Raw genomic sequence first — 19,319 nt, 5'->3', positions numbered from 1 at the left:
ATAAAAAATTAAAATTTTCATCCCTCTGGGGTGAACGCTAGGGGGTTGAGACGGTGAAAAGCGTTTTTGCTTATAACTTTGTGAAAAAAATTGTTAGATGGTTGAAAATTGGACAGGTGTAAATAATTATAACTTACCTTGTGTTAAAATTTCAACCTTTTTTTTAGTGCAAAAAAAGTGATTAACAAAAAATAATGTTTTTTGAACAGTGGTAAAAACTTGTTTAAACAGGTTGAAATGTTTATAGAAAGTTGTTAATTAGTAATTAATTGAAGTGTCACCCTAAATGTTACTTGTTTTATTATTTAATAATAAAGTATTAAAAAATTAAATAAACAATTACAATAATTAATAACATTTGAAGAAATTTATTATTATATTCATAAAAAAAAGCATTTAAATTTACATTACACATTCTCATTTCACACATTCTAACAACGCTAAGGTAATTTTACAAGTAGAATTGTTCAAATAAATAAGGTACAAAAAACATTCTTTTTTGTTAATAACTAATTTTGCACTAACCAAAAAAGGTTGAAATTTTAGTACAAGGTAATTTATAATTATTTATACCTTCTGTCCAATTTTCAACCATCTAACAATTTTTTTTCACAAAGTTATAAACAAAAATGCTTTTTACCCTCTCAACCCTCTAGCGTTCACCCCAGAGGGTTGAAAATTTTAATTTGTTATTATTTTAACGTCCCAAACCACATATCAAAAAATCATAATGATACTAATTACTTGACCTTCACGGGCTTTATTGACTGGCCTATAAATAAATAAAAAATAAAAGAGGAATTTTTTTTATATATATAAAGTAACATAATTTTTAGGCAGATTAAGTTTGTTGATCAAAATGTAAATAAAAAAAAAAACAAACTAACATTCGCCAAATTCCTAGTGATAATTTCTTCGAAAATAATCAAAAATCCTTCAAAGAGACTTAAGAAAATTGTATAGTGTACAAAATAATTGATAAACCTTCAATGAGACAGATGACATTTTAATTTAAAATATAGTTATTTTTTTATCTTTTCAATAAATTACGTAACGACAATCGAAATAGATTTGTATTAAATTTAATTTTGTCATTTTTTTATTTGCAATTTGCTTTGAAATGTTACATAAAAATAATGCCTTGAAGTACCTAAATTGACTGACCGTTATAACTTAAATATCTGTTGTAATATATGTACATTGTAGTAATAAAAAATATGTAAATAAAAGAACATTCCTTTGAGTAGTTCTTTCAATATTTCTTAAATAGTGACATTTTCTTAAGATGCATGGTCCTATGACAGAGCTTGTTTATTTTTAGTTTGTTTATGGTTTAATAAAATGTTGCTATTTCTTAATAAATAGTTAAAAATTAATGCTTAAATTTATTTATATTATTTAAAGAGCTCTTAGGGAACTTAGGACTATTGGTATCTGTTGGGTATCACTGTGTTACCATTTATGTAAATTTCTAAAGAGGCTTGTCGTTAGGTCCATTATAGACTGATTTTAACTGGAAATCCATCGAGGGTTTTATGTGCCACTCATATATAATAAAAATCGCATTTTACTAACTTCATCTTATGTACATATAGAGACCATACATTTTAAGTTCTATCTTTAAAGTTATTCAGTAAGAGTAAAATCAAAATTCAATATTGGATTTCATAAGGAAATATTGAAAAATAATTCTTGCTTGTATTGTTTTAACTTTTTCTTTCAATTCATAATAAAACTCAAAATTGAATTTCATTTTATGCTTACCGAATAGCCTTTCTGGTTTTATTCTCAAATTGTCTTGTTAATGTTTCAATTAAATGCAACAATTATGTTAATCGTTTCAAATGAAATTACCTATTTTGACATGAATTTGTGTAAATTAATAATATTAAACAGCCTTTTCAGCTCACTTTGTTATTTTTATTGTTTACTTAATTTTATTGAATATAATAGACGAAATTTATTCTGGTCAGTAAACTCCTATTAATTCTAAAGTTAGTTATAAATGAGGTTCTGTAGTGACTGCCACAGTATTTTGTATATAGTGCGAATGTGGTGTGGCTTGATCAGTTGTATCTTAATTAATATTTATTTGGACGTGAAGTAAGGTGGCAACTCTTTCTATTGGCTTACTAAAATCAAAAGTATTGAATTAGTTATTTCAAAGTGTTTTAAGACTTGGTATTTTCATCATCAAATGAGAATATTTTTTTGTTCTATTATTCATATGTTTTCACCTAGAAAATTAATTTCATGAAAAATTAAGGTTTAAAATAGAATTTTAAATAGAAATATATCATGCACTATACAAAACATTTTTATAATTAGACTTCTAAAGCCAATATAAACAGTTGTACCATTGTACAGATGGATTTGGATAACAGTTGTAGTTACATATGTATTGAGATTTCTATTGATTAGGTTAGTTGCATTTGCCAAAATAAATCTTCATCACTGTTTCTGGCGGTTTTTTTTTGCCAATATATTTAATTATTTAAAATTAGAGTTCAATAGTTTATACAAATAATTTGATTATTTACATTGAAGTATATATAGAATATTAAAAATGAAATATGTTAAATAGAAAAGATAAAACCTGAAATATCTTTATTAAAAATACATGAAAATGTCTATGACACATGGCCGGCCAATATGGCAGCTATATTGTTACACATGCTTCTGATTTCTTCATCATTCAAATATTCAGCTCCTAAAATAGCATTGCCAACAGCTATTGTTTCTCTCATCGAGTTGGCCTTAATCCAAATTCTACCATTCATGCCTGCAGCAACTTCAAATGGCCACTCATTCTTTAGAGTCTCGAGGAGTGGGCAGTTGGGATTTAATATCTTCCTTATTAAATTCAATGAACATTTAAATACGAATCCATCAGACAGAACACCCAATCTACCTTTCTTTCCATGTGAATCGACACATACAAGCTCTGGTTCCATATCTTTGCTAGCCACCAACATTTTTGCATATACTACATCTCCAACTTGAACCTCGGGTCGATTTTTTTTCGTTGCTCCCTCAAAAGATAAGTAGGATAAGGCAGCGGTTATGCTGCCACCGATTTCTACACGGAATATATCTCCTGCTTTTTGAACAACGACGCCTATTACGTTTTCGCCTCTGGAAGGGACATACCTCTTTTGATAACTATCTACCCAAAAAGTACCTGGATTTCGTTTCTTTAAAACACCGGGTTTAGTAATGTAAACACGGTCTACCTCTTTACGTAGGCCAGGTCCAATGATTACTTTTGATTTTTCGGCAACTTGCGAAATCTCTTCACAATAATCTCCCGGTAACACAACGTCTCCTATTGATATCTTCATTTTCAATTCTGCATATTCAATTTAAGTGAAATTTAATTAATACATTCGTTTAATTCACGAGTTTTTATTCTTTCAAAACATGTGTCAAAAGCATTTCTCGCTATCAAATATCAATGTCACAATTTACATATTTTTTGACATATTTTCAAGTCAACTTTACACCACAGAGTATTTTAAAGTAACCTTAGTTAGTAAGTTTAGTTAAATAAAGGTTTTTAAATATTGTCATAAGTTTTAATGTTTTTAGGTGCCCATTTTAATGCGCGGTCTGAGCTCTAGTATTTTTGCCAAAATAATAACCTGTAATTATTAGTATAGAGCTACTTTCGTGCGTATATACGTGGTAGTTTTACTTTAAATAGTTTGTTAAATGACGATTTAAAAGTGCTTGTAAAAGCCTACTTGAATAAAGTATATTTTTATTTTGATTTTTTGTGTTGTATATTTAAAATTAGCCTAATTTGCATTCGTTCCAAGCTAGGACGAGTATGTTAATCTTTACATACATACATAAATAGCATATTCCAATGGAAGTAGGAATAAAGATAAAAAAAACCTTAGATTTACGTATTTCATGCGAATTGCGATCCTCTGGAAAAAAAACGAACCAGACCTACTGTCACCAGTGGAGGCAATAAATAATCTGTTCACTTTGACAATGACATTACTATATAGTCATCTGACATTATTATCTACAATCTGTCATTTTCTTACAATGACTCCACTAAAGACTGCTATTACATTACAATCACTTATCAGTTATCATTACGTTTCACACTTCACTAACCAATTTTGTAATTTTAAGATTAAGTCTTGTAAAATGCAAGTTTTATGATGTCTATCATTTTACAAAATGAAAACCATAAATCAATATTATAGAAGAGCGTTGTACAAACGGGTCAGAAGTCATAGCGATCCATTGATAAGTACTGGATTGTTTTCTAATAAGTCTTATAACTAAACATGACACCATTCAGTTCCACGCATTAAAAGCCGGGGTCATTTTTTGCTGGAAGTGTGGAATGATTACGTACTTACGAACAAGTAATTTCACTGGAAAACTGGTTTATATCTAGTAAACCGATGCAAAGCGTCGGGTTATGTCGTGTTTATATAGTGAATAAGATAGTTTTAAGGATGTCTTCCACTAAGTTGACGTATGAGGTATATATCATATATTACGTTTTATTCCTTGCAAACTTCAAAATATTTAACAAAAGTTTTATCCAAGCATGTGATTATTTTTCTAATGTAATTTCAGAGATTAATGAAAAATCCCTTTCATATCTGTGTCGCATTTCCAATTATAAAATTAATTTAATGAATAAAAGGAAAAATGATTAAAGTATTACATAAAATTTGTACCAACTTTATATAACTAAATTATTTAGTTAAATAAGATTACCTATAATTGGTCAAGCACATAGACAACTCTACCTATTTTATTGCATATTGTATAAAAAATAAATTAAATAAGCTATGAATTGCCAAAAAAACTCATACAAGTTAATAACATTTATTTTAGGATGCAATTCACAAGTTGAACTTGTTACAATCAAATATAGCAACAATTAAGCAGATCCGTAAGGACATTAAGGCTGGTCAAGTAAGCAACATTTTAATTATATATATTAATTTAAATGTATACATATCCTTAACAGAGGTTTTATAAATAACTCATAAAGCATATTAAGTTTCACTCTTTGTAAAGTATCAAATTACACATTAATAGTGTCAAATAATAATATTTAATTGTAGTCATACTTATTTTGTAACCTCATATACAATGTGGCTGTGATGTTGACACATTAAATCATACTCAAAATAATATATGGTGTTTCATTACAACAGCCTGTAACATAATCGGAGTCTAAATACTAGCCGTTCCCAACTATTCATTCATAAAATTATTAAGTAATACTGGCTGAAGTCAAAGGGGACTGTGGGGTGAGCGGGTACGTCCAATGCTCGTGCTGCTGTTTTTACAGGTTATTGAACTAATTTTGCAAATGGTGACTTACTTTGTTTTAATTTCCGTTCGAATTCTGTCGTTTCATTTAATGTGATGAAGTCGGCGACACTGTGTAAATAATTATTACATAATTTGTATGATCAATATAATTTATTAAGCTAAATGTGTTGTTAATTTTAATTTTTGTTATGAAATCTGATACTTAATGTACCAATAAATATTATACTGAGTTTTTCTTATCACATTTTCATTCACTATCACTTTAGGAGTCCAGAATTTTGAAATAAGTATAATATGGATTTAATTTTTATACATCTAAAGTATTTAAAAAAAATTGCTATGGGCTCAATATAATGTAAATTTGTCAAGCTATTATGTCAAATTAAATACTTTTGGTATAATGTAAATATAGGCAAAGTTAAATGTTGTATGTTTCAGGAAAATACAAATCTTAAAGATATGAAGAACTACCTAATGCGAACTGGTGTAACAATGCCGATGTTAGATCAACTCTCTGTGATTCATGTGGCTGGGACCAAAGGAAAGGTGATTTATGGATTCATTAAATATGTTTTTGTTTATATATAAATCTTGTATGGTACATAATTTTCACATGAATCAGTTATATTTGTTTTACACATATACAGAGTGTCCCGGAATGCGACGTTAAGCCGGTACCGGGTGATAGGCCAGGTCATAACAGTTATCTGAAAAATAAAAAATAAATCTATGTCATGTATTTTAAAAATTATGACCATTTAAAAAAAAACGAAAAATAAACACCCTGTGATGCATTTTCACTTCCCGTATACTCTTAGACTATTAAACAATTAAACAAAGAATATATTTTTTGCTAAATCCATCCCATGTCAGTGTTGAGTTTTAATTTAGCAGCTCAATTATACTTTCATATTGATCAACAGATCTTGATAAAATACCAAATTGAAATAAACAGTTTTTAGGATATTAAATGGGTTGGACTCTCAAAATATATCGATCGAAAGTTGACAAAATACTAAAATATGAACACCATGACACTGTTATTAAAAGAAATTCGATCGCATCGCAACGCTCGTTTGATAGCTACGCCACTGGCAGTAGATAGGTACTCGATGCGAATGATGCCATTTCAACCCAGATCAACATCGAAATATCAGACGTCCAGGAAATTGAATATAATATCAATAAATTTTTAGGGTTCAACTAGTGCGATGTGCGAATCTATATTACGGGCGCACGGTTTCCGCACGGGGTTCTACTCGTCACCGCATTTAGTGGTCGTGCGGGAGCGCATCCGTCTCGATGGGCGAATGCTTTCAAAGTCTCAATTCGCTGAATATTTCCATCAAGTTTATGATGCACTATATGAATCGAAGGTAACTAAACTACTCTAAACTTAGCAATCATCTTTAAAAAGAAACTTAGTTACTTTTAGCTAAGAGACTCCAACAATTGTCTACAGTGTTTCTAGGTGTTTCTATAATATATAGAAAGCGTAACATAGCTTAAAGTAAAAAAATATAGTTTTAGATTAATCGCATTACTTCATAATTTTCGTAAAAAATATTATATTTTTTTATGATCTTTGGAAGGTATTTATTAGGTGTGTGCTTAGAATATAAAAAAAAAGTTACATGGTTATGGTACACGGTCTACGCTATAAGGGAGAGGGGAGGATAATATACCTATAAAATGATATTATAATAAAAATACCATCCTTTTCGATTTCCTAGAAGTTCATTGTGTATATATATTTACGCACAGCCTCATTATAATTTATCTCGCGTTGTTGTCAATTCTCAATTGACATCAAATAGTTACCAGAAAAACATTTTCATATTATTTAACTTTATTTTTTTTTTATTTTTAGACAGTCGAAGGGGACATGCCGAAGTATTTTTCCTTCTTAACGGTCTTAGCATTCAATGTGTTTCTTAAAGAAAAGGTTGATGTAGCCATTATTGAGGTGGGAATTGGAGGCATTGTAGATTATACTAATATTTTAAGGTACAATTACACAAAAATGTGTGTTTTTAAACGTTTCCTTTACTATTATTATGATAACAGAGTTTCTAAACTATCTGACAGTCGTGGTTTAGTGATTTAATTATGATGAATTTGAGAATTTATGATGAATCTTTTTGAGAAATAAAGATCTTCAAACCATGAATTTGAGACCAACAATAATCTATCGATAATCGAGAGAAGTGTTATGATAGATTAATAATAAATGACTCAAAACCTTCGACCGCTTCGTTCCTTCTATAAATAAATAGTCAAAATCCGATAGCTAAAAATAGCGACTTTAACACAACACAACTTTACCTGGCAGGCACCAGGTAAAGTTGTGTTCATATTAACTATAAATTACAGTCACGCGTTAGGCGTTTAAGGAAAACATTGGAGAAAATTCTATCTGTAGTATTCTGATGTAATATGCCGAATCTTCTCATTAACAAGATAACGAGAGAAGAGCCTTAAAATAGTAGCGGGTTATGCTTCGATCACGCCGTTACAAGTATACTAAAGTCATATAAAATCAACATAAGGTGTTAAAGATAATGTTGCCATAGTGAAAAAAAAACTTAAATCAATGAAATAAATATCAAAATACATCAGAAAAAAAATTGTGACTATTCAATATAATTGTTTTTTTTTTATTTATATAATTTTTTTTATCAATCTTAATACCATGATAGCAATATTGATTGTGATATTTTAAAAATGTGCTTTTAGGAAAGTTCCAATAGTGGGTATCACGTCTTTGGGTCTTGATCATACATCAATATTGGGTAATACGTTGCCAGAAATAGCAGCAGCTAAGGCGGGTATTATGAAACCGGACTGCGAAGCGTACACCATGCAGCAACCGCCGGAGGCTGTGGCTGTGCTTCGATCGGTCGCATCTAATGTCCAGGTATCTATAAATTATATAATCATAGAGCCTTAACTTAGTGGAATAGACTGAATAATTGTTTGTAACTAGAAATAATATAAATTAAACTAAATTAATATCGAAAAGGACATTTTTATAATTATATACATTTCTGTATAACATAATAGAAAAATATCATTAAATAATAGAATCGTTTAAAGACTTCATTTATGGTCCATTTTTCAGTGCTGTTTAACCACAATTCCCGAATTTCACACGTACAAATTTCAAAACGGCTATAAGATTTCTATAGAACTAGAAGCTTACAGAATCAATGCGTCTCTTGCCATACAACTGTCACACGCTTGGATGCGTAAAGCGAGACATACCATAAACAATATAAATAATCAAGAGTACAGTGATATGACAAATAATTATACCGACAGTGACAATAAATGTATATTAGTAGACACATTGACCAAAGAAACTGTCATCGGTTTGAAAGATTGCAACTGGCCAGGAAGATACCAAGTAATAAAAACCGATCATGTCAAATTCTTCCTAGATGGAGCTCATACAAAAGAATCTATGGCCATATGTGTGAAGTGGTTTGAAGAAAATAACAGGTTAACAAAAATTGATTTCTGCATATTCCTAGCTCGATATGAAATTAATATTTTATATATATAATAAAGTGAAGTAAATATTCATCTTTAATAACTAATTTTACAAGATCATGAAATTCATACTTCGGTAACAGCCTAGCCTTTGCAAAGGAAGCCCTCTCTTAAATTTATATAGAATTTTTACTAAAATGATTTATTTTTCAGGGATCACACGAAAGTTTTGATATTCAGTGCAACTGGTGATCGAGATGCCACGCTTCTTCTGAAACCTCTAGCTGATATCGATTTTCAAGATGTATATTTCGTTATTCCAAAAGCACACAAAGAAGTAACGGACAAAAATGATAATTATTCAATGTTGGAACAAAGAGAATTATTATTAAAATGTGACAATCATGCCATGACATGGAAGCTATTGAATAAGTTGTCAAAAGTCACCATACAAGAGTGTGTGTCTGATGTTCTTCAATGTATTAATAAGAAATCTAACGTTTCAGTCTTAATAACTGGTTCATTACATTTAGTTGGAGCTGCTCTCTCGATTATAGATCCGAATCTCAGTGAAGATGTATAACATATTCAAAATAAAAATCATGTGATATTAATCGAATTTTTGTTTTGTAACAAAACAAGTAAAAAATATTTTTTTTGTAATGATTTGTTTTACTGCAACCTCTTTTAATTTTAAGTAAGAATTAAATTGTACAAAGAGAATATCACCGATGTTACATTCTTATTTTAAGTACACTTAAATATAATTTTTTTTGATATAAATAAAAATGGTCAATTGACAAAAAAGTTTATGACTTTAAAGCCCTGATGTTTCTCTCATAAAACTTTGGTCATACCCTCCTAATGTCCTCGTATATATTCCTTATGAAAAAAATGGGCTAATAGACACAAACTGTGTAAAATTAAATTATTTTATATCGATTCCTAAGAGCACTTTGAGGTCATGCGTAAAAATGGAAACAAGACACGACTATTTAAAACATTAATTAAAAATATATTAAAAATATATAACAAGCTAGTAATATTCTAAATAAGCTAAATTTTCTACACATAACCTAGTAAAAATAGCTTGGCAAATGGCAACACTAGCAATGTTTTGACATTTATATTTCCACACGTGTTTGAGGTATGATTTAATGTTTACCTTTTCAAATGATACTTTTCTATGCAAGATTTAAACAATTTTGGATTTATCAAATTGTAAGTTATATATAAAAATGCCTGCTATATTACATAATGACGTACTATTGTACAAAGGAAGTAATCTGTTCCGACAAAGGCTTTTATTATCAACTTTGAGTGGACGAGCCATAAAAATTGAAGAAATTCGAAGCACCCATGACGACCCTGGTCTAAGAGAGTACGAAGTAAATCTAATTCGATTATTAGACAAAATTACAAATGGTTCACGGGTTGAATTGAGTGAAACAGGAACCTCCTTGTATTTTCAACCTGGAATTTTGGTCGGCGGTCAAATTAATCATAGTTGTTGTACCCAAAGAGGAATAGGTAAGGTAGAAGGTAGTAGAAGTAGTAGGTAGCTTTTTATTTTAAATGATTAAATATCTGTTTTGGTATATTGCTCAACAAAGAAATGTTATTGATCATATAAAATTGCTTGTGTACTAAATGTTAAAATATATTTTTAGGTTATTATTTAGAAGTTCTGTTAGCATTAGGTCCATTTTGTAAAGAACCGTTAAATGCAGTGCTCCAAGGAGTCACTCATCATGACCTTGATGTGTCTGTAGACAAGATTAAATCAGCTGCACTACCCATTCTATTGAAATTTATCCTTGTCGATGATGGTTTGGAGCTTAAAGTAGTAAGAAGAGGTAAGTTTTGTTTATTGTTAATATTAAATTTCCACAGTTACACATTTAACTTCCATGTAATCAGTCTCACTCATGTAAGTTACTGATTATCACTTGAAATATTCTTTCAATTGATCAATTAATCTTATATATACAATGGATTTGAAACTTCCTAAGTTTCAAACAAATCCTTTACATATATATCTTACTATTATAATATTAATATTAACTTGAAGAAATAAATTGTAACTGGAAAATCAAGTCCAAAATTACAATACTGGAGGAACTTTCCTCATACTTTTACTACTCTCCTGTAATAAGCAACATTTTAATAGCACACTCCCTTGTAACAATTTGTTTTGCTGTTATTGCTTTATATATCTCAATTTTTAAATAAACATTAATTATTATTATAGGTGCACCGCCTCTTGGTGGTGGCGAGATAGTATTCAAGTGTCCTGTTAGGCGACACTTGCGTCCCCTGCAGTGGAGCAAATGGGGGCTGGTGAAAAGGATTCGTGGTGTGGTGTATGCCCTTAGAGTGTCACCCACCATGGCTAATAGAGTCGTAGAAACAGCTAAAGGGGTTGGTTACTTTTTTGTTTTTTGTTGTTTATTTACATAAAAAATATTTTTTAGATTATCTATTGACTAACTAGTTTTACTTTTAAAAAATATGTAAGTTTTTAAAATGTACATATATATTTATTTTTCTCATATAAATTTCAATTATATTATGCATATTAACTGGTTCCTTGTCCTAATACAATAGTTAAACAATATATCCTTGAATATCAATATAATAATCATTTTATGTGATACAAAGAACAGGGAGAGTGTTAAAATAATATAATATGTTATTAGAAGATTCATATTTATATAGTAAAAAATATCAATCAATGATCATAGATCTTTTTAAAAAGAAATTAATGAAAATTATAACTGTTGTCTATGTGTTGCTTGTCTTTTTTTATATTCATTTTAAATAAATTGTGTTCCAAAATGGTGGTAACCTTACTAGTAAAATGATGATAGTATGTGTGCATAAGAGTGTTCACCAATAAAGTATGTATGCATCATTTTCAGGTGATGTTAAACTTCCTACCAGATGTTTACATCAATACAGATCAATGCCGTGGTCCTAATGCAGGGAAAAGTCCTGCATTTGGAATAAGTCTTCTAGCCGAAACTAATGACAAAACTTTTTACTGTGCCGAATCTGTAAGTTAAATCTTATTAATATACCATTTAAATTACATTTAATAAAAACAAAATTTATGATGTTAAAAGTCTTAAATTCAATTTCTAGTATATATAAATAACCTTGATTTCGAAGTTAAAGGTATTTGGTAACCAAAGAGTATAACAATTTTTTGTTGTATAATAATTGTGCTAAAAATGGGTGTTCCATTAGGTTAAATTTTTGGTCCTTATCATTTTCTAGTATATATAAATGATCTTGATGTCTAAGTTTAAGTTATTTGTAATATTGTGTTGTTCAGTAACAATCTCAATGTAACATTAGATTCTAAACTACAGTGGAATCCTCATTTTTCGTCCCCAACGTAACGTAGTAAGACTCAGTTCCGCAACATAAGCGGTTAGAGAAGTTACACAACTAATTGATACCACTGGTCGAGTCTATTTTAGTTATTTTAATAGTATTAAGTCTTATGGCATATTACTGAGGGGGAACACTACAGGTATTGTATCTGTTTTAATTTTACAAATGAGAGCTGTCTGGTTGATGTACAATTTTAAGGCTTGAGACTTCCTTCGGGATGTTTTTAAGAAAGTAGGAAGGCTTGCAGTTGCGTCATAATATACATACAACGATGTTATGTATATTCACAGAAACATTGATAATTTTGATAGAATCTATGATAATCATTGTATGGACACGAGAAATAAGGATAAACTTATAACGCCTAGTTTTCGACGCCGCAAAGTCAATAAATCCTTCTTGGGGCAAGATATTCGTTTCTAAAATAAAATTCTGCAGTATTTTTTAATTTAGCCCATTAATAAATTCAAATCACTTGTACAAAAACAAACAGCATATTATCCAACACGAGATTTTAAAACAGCGTGGTGCTAAAACTTCTTGACTTTCGGGCAGTATATATTATATAATTTTAATTGTACTTAATTGACGTAACTTAGTATTTCAAATGTTGGAAAAGAGTAACTACTGATCTTCTGGCTGGTTCTTCTAGTGAAAGTGGGGAAACAAACTAATCTAAATCTAAAAGCAGTAAATATAATCTATTACAGAAATCTGTAGAAGCAGGTACGGGCGACGCAACGCTACCAGAAGATTTAGGCCGAGAGTGTGCCCTTAAGCTGCTGGACGAGATCCATCGTGGTGGCGCGGTCGATTCAGCGTTTCAATGGATCCTGGCACTGTGGATGGCGCTCGGACAAAAAGATGTTAGCGAGTGCATTGTAAGTATTTCACTCTATTGAATATACAACTCCTTCTAAATAGGCTGGTAGGCCTGGTCATTAAATTGCTATTGAGTTTTGTGTTCAAGGAAAGCAACATTTTAAATCTGAATTTTCTCGTGTCTTGTCAGATTTTTTGTTCCACCAGGTTATGGGAGTAAGGAATTGAGTACTTATTCTGGTGTTTGAATATTATAACATGCTTCGCGTTTGGTTACTCTGCTGAGAATAAATACCGTTGGTCCTTGAAATTGACCCACAAAGACAACATTGGGTTTGGTTCGGTTTGGTTAATTAATACTATTATTTTGTTTTTATTAATAGGTGGGTCCTCTCTCAGACTACACGATCAAATTTCTCCAGCACCTTAAAGAGTTCTTTGGAGTAATGTTCAAATTAGAAGTCCTGAGCTCTGATGACGATGAAATGAGCTCAGACGACGAGGAAAAGACATCTTCAGCTCAGAAAGTAAAAATGACCTGCATTGGTATTGGTTATGTAAATATTAGCAAGAGAACTTTATAAATGACTATATACTCTAAACTGTGGTTTTATTTTATTAACTGTTTCATATATTGTTGATATCTGTATTGATTATATTAATTATTTAAATAATACTGATTATCCAAGGACTTTTTACAAGTAATGGAAACCTTTTTTTTATATATTACATGGGCGGACTCAAAAATGAGCCACCTGGTTAAGTGTTCACCACGTAGTGTAGACATTGGCACTATAAGAAATATTCAACATTGCATACGTTGCTAATGCATCACGTTCGTAGTGTTGTTGGAGTTGATTGGAGTTCACGTATGTGTTGGTAGTATTAACCCACACGGACTAGCTCAAAGCTCTATCACCAAGAAAGGCAAGACGATCATGATCCATATTAATTTATTTCTTATATTAATACGTAAGTTTTAATAAAAGACAATTTATTTTGTATTTTTTATTTTTATAAATTCTAATCACATAATATAACTTAATGCTAATTTTATTGTAAAATAATTAAGGCACATTTTGGAGTTACATTTCCTATACATTTTTAAAATAATGTCGTAGACAATAATTAGAAAATTTGAGTGATGAATGATATTACTAAGACTAAGAAAAAATACGCCTAAGTATATTATTTTTTTCTATATAAAAGTACAAAAGTGGCAGTGATTGAATTAAAATAGACGTTGAGTATACAAAAATAGATAATATAAATTTATACTATATAAATTATAAATAAATACAACAGCCAATAAAAAAGTAAATACAAATAATTAGACCTATTTTTGTATATCCAACACATTAAGTGAGTATTAACTGAGGATTCTTATAAGTAGGTATAGGATTTTGTAAAAGTGGATTTACAAAAATAGTTATATACATAAGTACATTCGAACATTATGTCTAATACGCTGTGACGTTATATTCTTCTTATTTTTTCACTCAAATCAATACTTTTATTGAGTGTTTTTGACTGAAGAGCGCATATAAAACATTTATTTCAAGTTATTTTACTTCATCACAATGACGTATTAGTATAAATCAATTTCATGTATCTTTTTCGAAACATCCTAAGCCTGCAGACCAATTACATATTCCCCCTACAGGATCAAAAGATAATCCCTTTGGGCAAATGTACTCCCATCCAACAATAGCACCACTCTCCATTCGAGCACACGATATGAACTTCTTACAAGAAGAGGGATGAGGGAAATTACCTATATCTAAACACTCGATGTTACCTGTTGAAAAATAAATATTCATTAGAAAAAAATATGCTTAATTGTTAGTTTAATTTAGCAAATAAAGTATTAATGTTATCGAAACCAACCTTTTGCATGAAGGATCACTTTCGTGCCTTCTTCGTATTTATCGGCTACTTCTTCTTGGCTAGCATCGTAATAATCATAATCTGTAATAGGTTTAGGTCTATTTGGTTTCTGAACTGTTTGCACGGGAGTCTTTTGAACTGGTGTTTTTTGAACAAATTTCTTCTGAACAGGTTCCTTTTGGATTATTTCTTGTTGCACTGTATTCTTCTGTAGCTGGTTCTTTCGTATCGCTATTTTCTCGAAAGGTTTTCTAGTAGTTCTTCGTGGTTTTTGAGTGGTTTGTGGAAGGACGGAGGTTGTTGACTGGGTGGTGGAAATTCTTCGGAATATCGTTTTCCTCCTCGGTGGTTTTCTAGTAGATGTCTGTGGTGTCGTCACAGGTGACAGATATTGGTATTCATCTGAAACATAAACTGTAATATTTAATTTATTATATTACTAGTATATATGTATACTTTGTATTAACAATTTTTTGCAAAATATTGATCTACAATTATAAGTAACGAGATTTTCATATAGTTTTATTAACTAGTGATTATTGCCTTACCATCATAAGCTTTTGTCACTGGTGACTCCAAAAGGTATTCCCTGGTGAAATACGAAGGCTCTTGCAAGCCCTGGCCACCAGTCGAGTACCCAAAGACAACTGGTACCGGAATCTTCTCGCTAGATCCTTCGTATCTAGCAGTAGATGGACCTCTCACATTCGAACCCTGATACCTCACTGTCGACTTGCCCTCTTCCACTTCATCTATATTAACTAAATTGGGGGAAAAGCCTGAGGGTCTAGATATTTTGCTCGTGAAAGCTGTAGGGTAAGTCGGTGACACGTCGCGATTAGAAGCAGTATATTGCAATGTTGATTCTCGTAAATTCAATGATACTCCAGCGGTCGTTGGGTTTAGTATATTAGTCGTTAACCCAGGTTTTGATACTCTAGATTCGTAATTGTTAGTTGTGTAAATTGAGGGATTTATTTCATTTTGGATATTCGTGTATCTGGCTGTCGATTCGCCAGAGCCTTCTGAACCTATCCTGAGCGTTACACCAGGTATGGTTGGGTTTGCTTTATTCGTCGATTCTATTGGCCTTGAATTTCTGCTCGTGTATGCTCCTGTTGTGGTATAGGTGGGTAATCTGGTGTCAGATGATGATCGAGTTGAGGAAGGCGTATCAGGGTCAGTTAGATGAGAGGTATAACTGTTGGTAGATGTTTCGACGGTCCTTGGTTTTGACGTATAGGCTGGTGTTCGTGAATATTCTGGTAAATAAGTCTGACCTTTTGTAAAGTCTTCAGTGTACTCTGGACTAGTGAATTTATAGTCTACTATTGTTTGAGGTGTTTTCCTTGTTGGATTAGGTTCGTCGTCGTAATCTGGTATAATTGGTATCGGTGCTGCTAAGAGTTGGTGAGCGGCTAATGCCACAGCTGTTTCAGCGCTTATATCTGTGAATTTAGAGTTTATGATTATTATATAAGAGTTAATAATAAGAGTTAAGTATTTTGTTTTTTGCGTTCTGTATAAAGTTACCTTCGAGTGTGGTTCTGCCTTCAGTAGTGATGTCTATTTCTTCTGCGCTACCTCTCAATTTAATGATTTCATCCAACTGATTTTGCTTGAAACTAGAACTGTATTTCTTACTTTGTCGCTTCTTCTCATCTTCGTTTGTTGCTGACGGGCTCTGGTCTTGGTCACTCTTCAGTTGAATGAGAGGACGTCTTCGTTGCGCGCTGGTTGTTGGTCTTGGTAATGAGTTGGATTTAAGCGACGGATCCTCTATCGCGTCTGGGGAAATATTCTTGATTAAATATATCATATAAATTTGTTTAACTTTTATAAATAAAATAAATATTTGTTGAATTCTGTGATCAAATAAATCCTCTTTGTAAGGAGGTTTTTTTTTTATGTTCGGTCTATCATACCTATATCTCCAATATCCTGTAATGACTCCTCGCTCTCTATGAACGCGGTGGTTGTTCTAGGTGTAGTAGTGGTAGAAGTGGTTGAAGAAATAGGGCGGCGGCGACTCGCAACTCGGAACGGCCGGCGTGATATCGCTACCGGTGTCAGCGTTGTGGTGGAAGGTTTGGGGGTTGTTGCTGAGAAATAAAGTTAGTTAATATTCATATATATTTAATTACATAGGTTAAATAATTGGTAATAAATATTAGGTTTTGGTCTTACGATTTAATATAAAGGTAAATAGCCAGACAGACATTACAAAATCGGAATTACATTTTGTTAAAGTGAATCTTAAAGCAATGAAATTGAAAGTCTTCGGAAAGACCGAATTCACAGTATTGTTTTGAGCTCGCAGACCGATAAATGGCCGGATGCGAGTCTCTATACGTAGAATGCAAGTATCTCTCTATACTGGTAACTGGCGTCAGTTAAGGAAAGGTTAAATGGGTTTCTTTCAAACAATCGAGAGGAGAACAATGAATGTAAGGTGTTACGACGTCCCTTATTTTTTGGACCTCATTTTGGCGGATTTTCAGTCTTAAATATAAGTAATAGTATTTGTGTCCCTGCTATGCTTAAGCCGTGGCTTAGGCGTAGTAGTCACAAGTCACGACTTATTTCGAGTTGGAATATATTCCATCACGTTGTTACATTGCGACACATGTAGATTTCTTCAAAATGCTTTTCTTTACGCCGAGCACGAGGTTAATAGTAAAAATAAACAAAGCACATTAAATTTAGAGTTTGCCCTAGAAAGAAGTTACAATCTTCAACTAAGATTTACCTTTTCTAACCACTGGGCAATTACGATTATTTACAATAAATATGTGTTCGTTTTAAAAACATTTAATTCAACTTGCGTTTTTTTTCTTTAAATTAATGAATACATATCAAAAGATGATATAACAATTGAACCCGTGCGAAAGTATGAGAATTAAATGGTTATAGAAATCAAGTCCGTATTAGGTACGAATACGATGATGCAAGAAAAGTTCGATATAATTGTAGACTGATTAATTTGCTCCCATTTCTTTTGTCGATACATTTCACAATGACAACGTATCGGGCATATAAAATGCTGCTTTCAAGACAACATTTCACACACAATCCGGGTTTACAAAACTTGTTTTAAGACAAGTTAACTGCATGAAAAATAAAGATGTAAATGTCCCTCTGAAGATGATGATGATGAAGTCCTCCTCTCCGAAACAGTTTATTGCTAAGTTTGGAAGTTTTTCCGTCACTCTGCTAAATATGATTTGAATCCGCAATCTACACTTAATGCTCACATATTCTAACTACTGGTCTATCTTATCATTCATTTAATGAAATATAAGTTAAAAATGTTGACAAAAAATACAAATTCCAATAAAACTCTCAGAAAATAAAATACCAGCCTATTAAAAAATTTATACTGTATTATTTCATTCTTAGATATTATTTCTTCAAATTTACAGGCCAACTAGGGAGGGGAAGTCCCGAATAAAATAATAATTTTCCTAATCGGTTCATAAATGACGGATACGAACTCGGTAACAAACTTCAAAAAATAAAACCACAGTGAGAACAAACTAATCGACTTTAAATAAGTACTTCTAGTGCTAAAGATTATAAAGACTATAAATAAAAATATTGAGAAAACGTTAAGGAAGAATTATTGTCGCTACACATTAATACTTCCTCAAAACATTATATAATATAAAGTTAAATAACTGAGCGTGCGAACTTTAACAAATTTGACTTCGGTAACATTCATTGTCGTCTAAATAATTAGAATAAGATACGTATTTTAGTTAAATTAACTGTTAAATAATCACGTTTCACGTTTTTAGTAAATCATGCGATAACAATGATGCGAGCGTCGTTTTAGCTCCGATGTTACACAAGAGAAAATTAGCAGTGAAAATGAAACTGTCACAAGAGCGTGGGACACGTGCAATAATAGGGCTAATGTTGTTGCAAAAGGGGTCATTTTCCCACGACACTAATTTGGCATGTAAAAGCATATATGACGAGTTCTTAAGGAATAAATAAAAAGGTAAGGAACGTCACTTTGGTGAAACAAGACATACATAAAGAATATACCTATAGTATATAATCCGAATTCGTAAGAGTAACTACCGAGAAACTTGCCAGTTTTAAGTAGAATCTACATATTTAAATAGGTAATCGGAAAATTTGACATTTAATAATAAGTATTAAGAATGTGTCAAACTAGTTAAAAAGTAGTAAATTGTCTATGGGATCTTCTAAATACCTTATATGTACACCGGTATTAAACATAGATCTTATAGTAATTTAATGCGTAAAGAGAGTTATACAAGACTAAAGACTTATTGTGATAATAATACAAATAATAGATACATGTAAAATGACGATTCTAATAACAATTCGAAGTATTTGTGAGTTAATTTTGATTTCTGACTTTGGTGGCAGATACT

General features: G+C 31.1%; 4 protein-coding genes across 4 annotated transcripts in view; 2 read left to right on the top strand and 2 right to left on the bottom strand.

Moving 5' to 3' along the window:
- Positions 1-2,590: 2,590 nt before the first annotated feature.
- On the bottom strand, positions 2,591-3,425 carry Rrp40 (Ribosomal RNA processing 40). Its single transcript, XM_026632388.2, has one exon. The coding sequence runs from the start codon at positions 3,339-3,341 to the stop codon at positions 2,631-2,633; it is 711 nt and encodes a 236-aa protein (XP_026488173.1). The 5' UTR covers positions 3,342-3,425; the 3' UTR covers positions 2,591-2,630.
- A 670-nt stretch (positions 3,426-4,095) lies between these two features.
- LOC113394915 (folylpolyglutamate synthase, mitochondrial-like) lies at positions 4,096-9,461 on the top strand. The gene is made up of 8 exons (XM_026632386.2): positions 4,096-4,505; positions 4,867-4,947; positions 5,752-5,859; positions 6,510-6,689; positions 7,184-7,320; positions 8,050-8,230; positions 8,435-8,814; positions 9,019-9,461. Exons 1-8 carry the CDS (start codon positions 4,425-4,427, stop codon positions 9,386-9,388), a joined length of 1,518 nt encoding a protein of 505 aa, XP_026488171.2. The 5' UTR covers positions 4,096-4,424; the 3' UTR covers positions 9,389-9,461.
- A 456-nt stretch (positions 9,462-9,917) lies between these two features.
- On the top strand, positions 9,918-13,628 carry LOC113394916 (probable RNA 3'-terminal phosphate cyclase-like protein). The gene is made up of 6 exons (XM_026632387.2): positions 9,918-10,335; positions 10,476-10,661; positions 11,057-11,226; positions 11,727-11,861; positions 12,915-13,085; positions 13,410-13,628. Exons 1-6 carry the CDS (start codon positions 10,044-10,046, stop codon positions 13,608-13,610), a joined length of 1,155 nt encoding a protein of 384 aa, XP_026488172.1. The 5' UTR covers positions 9,918-10,043; the 3' UTR covers positions 13,611-13,628.
- A 586-nt stretch (positions 13,629-14,214) lies between these two features.
- Cht6 (Chitinase 6) overlaps positions 14,215-19,319 on the bottom strand; it is a 91,245-nt gene continuing 86,140 nt past the window's right edge. Inside the window, exons 21-25 of the mRNA XM_026632382.2 lie at positions 16,839-17,015; positions 16,447-16,701; positions 15,462-16,361; positions 14,914-15,315; positions 14,215-14,824 (exon numbers count right to left, since the gene is read on the bottom strand). Of these exons, the coding sequence (XP_026488167.2) occupies positions 14,631-14,824; positions 14,914-15,315; positions 15,462-16,361; positions 16,447-16,701; positions 16,839-17,015 (1,928 nt within the window). The 3' untranslated portion in view covers positions 14,215-14,630. The remainder of the gene's footprint in view (positions 14,825-14,913; positions 15,316-15,461; positions 16,362-16,446; positions 16,702-16,838; positions 17,016-19,319) is intronic.

Source organism: Vanessa tameamea, chromosome 13, assembly GCF_037043105.1.
Source record: "Vanessa tameamea isolate UH-Manoa-2023 chromosome 13, ilVanTame1 primary haplotype, whole genome shotgun sequence".
Classification (NCBI taxonomy): domain Eukaryota; kingdom Metazoa; phylum Arthropoda; class Insecta; order Lepidoptera; family Nymphalidae; genus Vanessa; species Vanessa tameamea.
Note: the sequence above shows the minus strand (reverse complement) of the source record. Positions and strands in the feature narration are given on the sequence as shown.